Raw genomic sequence first — 8,008 nt, 5'->3', positions numbered from 1 at the left:
AAAGTTTTGTTTGGTCCTCCCAAAGATAGAAGTGCAAGAACACACACATCATCGAGCATTGAGTACCACTCCGTTAACAGCCACAGACTCCTAAAGTGATCATAATCATAATTGCCTGTGCCCCCTAAAAATGACATTTTTTTTATCACAGATTTCACAAAGCAGGGGAGCATTTCAATGCCTCCACCTTCAACGAGGAGAGAGAGCCTGTGTGTGTTCTGTCTCTCATTTTTCATCCTGCCTCTTGGGTGTTTTCAACAGCCAAATTACAGAGTGAAGAAATCTATCTGGCGTTATAATGTGCAGGAGATTGGAAATGGAAAATGCACAGTGCTGGAACGCCCTGCAAACACATACATATTCATAGGGTGGAATGCTACATCGATCATAAATTTGAAAATGAAAGTTAATGTGTGTCTGCCTATGTGTGTGTGTGTTTCTGGATACACAGCTCCTTGACCTTTTTTTTACAGGCTACTGTGTGAATAAAAAGCTAATGAATGTGTTGTGTTTCATGTTAGTTGGTCACTCTCCATCCTCTCTCTGTAGAGTCCACTACCACCTACTTTGTATTCCAGCTGAGGCTAGAGAAAAAGGAGCTAAGGGACGCCGTGTCTGTATGAATATACAAGACTGTAAACATACACTCTCGGCTCCCTGCACTTGGCTATGATAAGTTATCTGTTCACCTCCTTGCGCACCTCAAATCTATCCATGAATATGGAAATTAAACTGCGAGGACGTAACCGCGTGGCACATCTTCAGCGGTGTATCTTCTATGAGTGGAAATGTGTGCGTGAGAAAAAACAGAGGACAGAGAGGCTTGAAGCTCTGCTGAGAAATCCCCAAACTGTACCCATCAGCATAAATCAATTACAATTCTCCGAGGGGCCACTGACCTCAAATATAACAAGCTGTCACAAAAAGTGTTGTGTGTGGCTACATGTGTGTGTGGACTACATATGTTTCATGACTTGAATACAGTATGTGACGTTCGGTGCAGGATAACACATTCATGTGTGTGTGCGTGTCTGCATATGCGATATTTGGCAACGTGCTTTAATTCCTTAAAGACATCCTCTGTGTTTGTTGGCAGTATGCAACATTTTGCTGCTTCTGCTGCAGCCTACTTCTTATGTCCTGCTGTGATAGGAGATATGCCAATGACATTTTGAACTGCCCTCAGTGCACAATGTTATAGACTATTTCCTGAAGTTGTGTTGCCATTCAGGGCCATTTAAAAATGGCTGGAAATTGCTTTAGATTGCACTTTGGTTCAACACGTATGCTAGAAAAAAAAAACATCATTCTGTTAAAATTATCATAATTGTGAAACATCTTTCTGGCAGTTCTCCAGGAAATAAACAATTTTTTTTCCCTTTCCCCTCATCCTTAATGTTGTATCATGTGAAAATCCATGAAATAAACAAAATGACTCATGCTTTTTCAAGTAGCTTTATTTTCCGAAACTGGAAGGGGATGACGACAGATGGGAGGATAGAAGATTGTAAAGCTCAGACCATGCGGTTTGGTCCAAACACAGCAAGAGAAGAGACAATACAGGCAGCTGTAGGGAAAAAGAAGGTGATCAAAAAGCAAATTACTGCATCTGTCACCTTTAAGCCATAATTCAAACTTCTTCTTCTTTTTTTTTTTAAATAAACAAAGCAGCAGTCTCACCACATAAAGCCATGGTTTGGGGTTGGGAGGGGGGTGGGACGCAACTCATATTTATTGAACCCATGAATCCATGACCTGTGTGGCTATTTTTGTTATAATTATGTTGCTATAGCAGTTTTTATTTCTGGAGAAAAAAATAACCATTTCAGATTTCAGATGAGGACAGGAAGCAGTTGTACAAGTACACAGAGCTCCTACTCCCAACCATTTTGTTTTTATTTTGTTATCTCGAAGCAGCTGTGTGCGGCATGGATTGTAGCCTTAATGTACTGCACAAAGCCTGCAATTCATCTACTGATCAACTGAAACCGGCTCCGGATGCCTCTGACATTTTCATGTTCGATTACTTTTTCAGAAACGGTTTGACAGCCGTGAAGAGAGATTTTTTTTCTGCTGCAGTATGTTTGATAAATTGTACATGTGCTTTTATATCTGAATGAACGTTTTACCGTACTATAACTAGATGAAAAAATCATGACAAATGTATTGTAGATTCTGCATAACACACATCTTCCTTCAACACAAATACATCCCCCATGCTCAAATATAGCTCAATCTCACATAGTAAGAGCTTGATAGCTTGAATCAATCTTGCTCTTATTCAAAATATTAAAAATCTGTACAGTGTTCTCTCTCTGTGATCACTTACACATTGCTTAACTTTCAGAATAAAAAGACAGTAACTTAACAATAAATAAGTAACATACAGAAAACACAAAATAGAGTGAAATAAATAATACAGTGTTTTTAATCTTCAGTCGTAATACTTCATTAAAGCAACGCAGAGCCAGATATCGCTGAGTCAGGCAGGTGTCCTTATAAGGCTCTTTGGTCCCTTGAGGGTGATCACTAAAAAGCCATGTACTCAATATCACTGACTTTCAGGTCGATAAGACTTTCTCAACATTGTGATATATTTCTTTCCATCAAGTAGAAACAGTCACATGACTGAGAGCAAAGTGATGCCTGCACCAGGAAATCTGGTCTCTTCTTGTCAATATTACAGATATTATCTGTAGTACATAGCAGCCGGAGGACATGGAGGCACTGACACTCTCTACAGAAAAAAAAAGTAAGTCAATGCGCACATACACACACTCACTCACACAGGTCAGCAGAATTAGACAATTAGTAAATTGAAGTGTTACTGCTGACAGCCCTTGTCCCATGGAGTGAATAAACCTGTGTGCTTTTCACAGTAACAGACACATTTTCTTTTTCTTTCTTCCTTTCTTTCTTTTTTTTTTTTTCTTTTTTTTGTCAAGAGAACTGACAGAGCCTCAGTGTCTTGGTGAGAAAAATAAATGTACCATTCATCCTCTCGCCTCTTAGCGACAAATCAGATGTGCCATGTAGAAGTCCACTGCAGACGATGATGTGCCAGAGGCGTTGGTAAAGAGTGACTCAGCCAAATGGTTGTCAGAATAACCCATGTAGGCGTAATTGGGGGGTAACATCACACATCCATAATTGCATTGTACATGTGTCTTTTACAGTCACTGTAAATGTCTACCTGCTAAATGCTGCTGCTCGCCGTGAAGCAGGGTTCCTGGAAAATAATGTTCACATGTTAGATAGATAAGAATCTAGTTTTTCAGTAGATGCACCCTCCATTAGACACTGAATAACAGCTGAAGCATTATCCAGAAGCTAAGAGCAGTTTTCTTACTTAAATGTCCAATAGGGAGATCATTAGAGTGGTTGCTCAGTGCAGTCCATCGATGTAATAGTTCAGGAGAAGTTAAAAAGCGGGATACAGCAAGCTAATAAAAGGTCTTTCTTTCTTTTACATCTTTCTTTTAAGTCCAAACTCCACACCACACGTCATCTTATTCTGTATTTCATGAAAGGTGAAAGCCAGGAGTGTCATTACAAACAACCTGAGTGTCCATTATGACCCATAGCGAGCCAAGAGCAAGGTGTCTGACATGAAGGCATTCCACATAGTTCAGTTTGAAAGGGAACCCTTGTGCTATCACATTTGAGATTGTCAGAAACCTCTTGTTGTTGGCGCTTTTAGATAAAAATCGAGGAACACATGTTTGCCCTGCAGCTGGGCAAATTAAGACTGCAGACGTAAGAAATCACCACTAACCTTGTGTGCTCCTTGTGCTCTGTACTGATGAATAAAGGGCCCTAGGCTCACAGGATTCTAAAGGCCACTTTTTCTTCTTTTTACCTGTTTGATTTCCCCAATAGTCCTGGAGTCCTTAATAACTATAAAATCTTATAGACACCCTCTCTTCTTATTCAGAACTTGCTCCTCAACTGTTTCCCTGCTTTCTGCAAGACTTTCTGTTTTGTGTGTACATGATTCTGCACCACTCTCTGCCTCAGCATTATCCATTATTCAATGTGATCTGACGATAAAACTTTGCATTCAAATTCTTATCAGCAATACAGAAGTCCCAAGCCGTTTACTGTCTAGCACTGCATCTATTCCATGTCCTAATTTCAACCCTCACACTGTAAAGATTTCTGTGTGTTTCAGCTGCAAACTGGGATTTCACAGTCCAAGTTTCTGCACACTGCAGCTGTAAAAGAGTGGCTCTCAGTTATGATTTTTATGCTGGAATTTCCACAGTTCAACATCTTTTTAAAACAGCCCTTTGATTGTTCTCAAAAATGGAAATTGTTATTTTTTTTCTATGCCTCAGATGTGGCAATTTGTTGAGTCCATGTCCTATACATTGGATTTGTATGCTAAAAGAAAGTACCCTTGGTGTTTCTGCACAATATCTTTTTGAAAGCCTTCCTGAAGTCTTTGTTGAAGATGGTGTATATGACTGGGTTCAGTGAGGAGTTGCAGTAACCGATCCAGAAGAAAAACTTAAAGAGGGGATCAGGGATGGCACATGTCTCTGGGCACACTGCCTGTAGAGAGTAGGAGAAGAAGAACGGGAACCAGCACACCACAAAGACACCGATCACCACTGCCAGTACAAAGGTAAAACGTTTCTCTCTGTTGACCATTGCTTTACGCCTCGCTGCTCCAGGGTTGTTGTCTGTTTTTGACTTCCTCCCTGGCACCAGCCGGGCCCCCTTTGAAGTGGCGATCATGTCCCGGTAGCGCTTCACTGAGGCAGGTGAGTGGACCCCCCCTCCGGCAGGTGACCCAGGCATGCTGGTGCTGCCTCGGCCACCTCCGTGGCTGTGCTCCATATCGCTTTCTGTGCTTGAGCTGTCGCCATTGTTGTTGTCAGCTTTTTTCCCTCCCTGCCGTTTGCTCTTCTTCCCCCCCTCTTTAGTGTTGGCAGGGGCAGACGGGGGCACGGAGGAGGGAGTTGAGGGAACATGGGGAGAGGTGTCAAGGGAGGCTGTGACAGGGGTCAAGGCTGGAGAAGAGGGTGGAGGTTGCAGGAGATTATTAGAGGTGGGATTCTCAGTGTTTTGAGACTCTCCTGGGGAAGGAGAAGGGGTGATGGCAAGGGTAGGGGGTCTGGCACTGGAGGTTTGTTTGGATGAAGGGGGTGTGCTTTCTTCATCATCTTTCCCATTGGCTTGTACATGTCGTGGTGGCTGACTTGGTGTAATACAGCCAACCCCATCCTTCCTGGGCTCTCCTGGTGGGCAACGTGTTCTCTGCTTAGCAATTTGGTAGATTCTTATGTAGACCAGGATCATGATGAGGCATGGAGCAAAGAAGGAGCCGATGGTGGAGTAAAGAATGTACCAACGCTCATCATTCAGCTGGCACTGAGGTCCTCTCTCACTGGCTGGGTCCCCTCCCTCGCTTTTGTTCAGTGAGAGCAGGGGAGGGAAGGAGATGATGGCAGAGATGAGCCACACCACCACAATAGCGGCTTTGATGCGTTTGGGAGTCCGCTGACGCCCATAAGTAACCCTGGAAATTGACAGGTAGCGGTCCAGCGAGATAGCGCACAGGTGCACAATGGAGGAGGTGCAGAAGAGCACATCCAGCGCCAGGTAGATCTCGCACCACAGAGACTTAAAGTACCAGTAGCCAAGCAGTTCATTTGCCAGGGAAAAGGGGATGATGAGTGTGGCCACTAAAATGTCTGCAGCAGCTAGTGACACTAAAAACAGATTCTGGGGACCTCGGAGTGACCGGCTGGTCAGGACAGCAATGATGACCATGATGTTCCCCACGATGGTGAAGACCACCATTAAAGTTATGGCGGTAGCGAAGGCCGCCGTGGCTTCTGGGGAGTAAGGGGCGAGCTTCAGGATGCTCTGGTTGCAGGGGACTGAGGCTCCAGCGCTGCTCACACTGCTGTTCCAGCCGCTCAGCTCCATGGAGCAGCCGCTGTCCAAAGCCGAGGCCATGCTGAGATTAGCTTTCCAGGAGTCTTTATAGATTAAAAATATGTTCGGTCACTGAATACAGTTGGTTTATCAAATGTATATTGTATTTATATGTATGTATATGTAATGTATATATATTGTTACGGGCTTCAGTAAGTGCGTCAAAAGATTATCATACCTAAAACAACGTGTATATATTTTATAGAATATATGTGGTTATAATACATTTGAATTGGTTCAATATTTACCTGAGCTGTTCACGTTTTGTCTCTGTGTTGTTTCCAAATGTTACCTCCCTTGAATCCTCCACGGCAGGTCTTCCAAGTCCATTTTAAGCAAAAAACAACAACAAAAAAAAAAAAAAAGCAGTCCTGGACAACGCGTCAAGACACGGATCAGTACTTTTCAATTTAAAAGACGTGTCTCTTTACAGACCAGATCCCTTCCAAAAAAACAATAGTACATTTTGTGACGCTGTGCAACAACCTTTGCAGAGTTAATACTGCCCGAAGAACTAAAACTTCTTCAGCGCACAAAGTTTGCTTATGATTCCCCTCAGTGGATTTGTTGTCTTGAAGATGGGAAGATTTAATTTAAAATAATCAGATCTGGGACCGTCTACAGCAAAGCGACATTGAATATAAGACATCGGATTAGAGTAAATGGTCTCGACACTTGTACGATCTCCGTGCGTCCTCGTTTGGAGACGCGCGTATATCTGACCGTCTAACCTAAACAACCAACACAGAATGATTTAGAAACAGTAAAAATAAGTTAGTATTTATAGTGATTTACTAATAAAAAAGATAGCCTACTAGTGTTACCCGCAAAATCGGACTGATGACAGCGTTTCCAGTCTGTCAAACAAAAGAAAACTCAAAGTTAACCTCAAGCTTTCCAGCCGTGCGCATTAAGTATTTGCAAACCGCGCTGTTTCTTCACTGGTGAAATGTTCCCCGCAAAGCAGCTTCAGTCTGTGAGTCTCGTTAGTTGTTTCTCGGTCCTTGGTGCTTCTGCCTCTTCAGAAGTTCACCGGGATATCATGATTCAGCCGCTCCGCTGGCGCGCATTGCAGGCTGCCTCACAGAGGCGCAGCAGCATCTTCACTTGTGAATAGGACCTTACGACGAAATCTATTAAGTGGGGTGCCTCCCATCGCTCTCTTGCGTTCCTTTTTAGACTCGGTGATGTCACTGAGGAGCTGTGGGCGTAATGAAATCCTTACTTTCTCTGTGCCTGGAGCCCCCTCCCTCCCTCTCTCACTCACATTAAATCTATACCCAAGCGCCTCAACCAACGCAGTTATATTGGTAATGACTTGTTTGGTCGCACTGCTTCGGTCAATTGACGCTGAAGGTGTCCAGCTGAGAGCAGAGCTGATCCCTTCTGCTTTACAGGAAATATTATCTTCATTACAGCGACTTTCTAAAGCTACTCAGTCATCATTATCATTATCATCATCACCGCCATCATTCCCTGCAATCTGATCTCTCTGATCTCTCTTGTTTTTTTTTTTACACCAGTTTCCATGGAACATCCAACAACTCCGATCATTTAGGGGCAATAAAAGCTTTCAGCTGGGGCATGAGTAAGTTTCTCAAGTACTGTGACACTTTCTCTGACACACTTTTAACGCTGGTCACATGCCTGTTTTCTGATTTTGGTTATGGTAAGTACGTTTGAGGTTGTACAGCCCAAAATACACCTACATTTTTGAGGCAGGGGTATGGTTTGTGTACATGTTCCAGTGTCATATTGTGAGTGTCATCTATGTCCTGAATACAGGACAGAATAAAGGTGTCATTCTCAGTTGTAAGAAAAAAGTCTAATCTTTATTTTTTAATTTAGCAAAACAATAAAAAAGATACTCACATTTGGGATATTCTAATACAATGCAAGAACTCATTTGGAGAAACTGTCCCCATGAAACAGCTAAATTATCAATGCATTAGACTGTAGGTGGTCTCCCTACTCCACTGGGCAGTTAAATCTCAAACAATCAATCATATATGAGGTTACAGATTTTGAATATAAAACCTTATTCTGCACAGAAACGGGTAAT

General features: G+C 42.6%; 1 protein-coding gene across 1 annotated transcript; it reads right to left on the bottom strand.

The window, feature by feature from the left end:
• Positions 1–1,439: 1,439 nt before the first annotated feature.
• Positions 1,440–7,122, bottom strand: adra2b (adrenoceptor alpha 2B). The gene is made up of 2 exons (XM_019264520.2): positions 6,195–7,122; positions 1,440–5,990 (listed from the first exon to the last, which is right to left on the bottom strand). The coding sequence occupies exon 2, from the start codon at positions 5,965–5,967 to the stop codon at positions 4,384–4,386; it is 1,584 nt and encodes a 527-aa protein (XP_019120065.1). The 5' UTR covers positions 5,968–5,990; positions 6,195–7,122; the 3' UTR covers positions 1,440–4,383.
• Between the last annotated feature and the right edge of the window lie 886 nt (positions 7,123–8,008).

This window comes from Larimichthys crocea, chromosome III (assembly GCF_000972845.2).
Source record: "Larimichthys crocea isolate SSNF chromosome III, L_crocea_2.0, whole genome shotgun sequence".
Classification (NCBI taxonomy): Eukaryota; Metazoa; Chordata; class Actinopteri; family Sciaenidae; genus Larimichthys; species Larimichthys crocea.
Note: the sequence above shows the minus strand (reverse complement) of the source record. Positions and strands in the feature narration are given on the sequence as shown.

What these genes read in the sequence shown, in the direction of transcription:
- adra2b (XM_019264520.2), bottom strand. Translation starts at nt 5,967, where the DNA reads ATGGCCTCGGCTTTGGACAGCGGCTGCTCCATGGAGCTGAGCGGCTGG.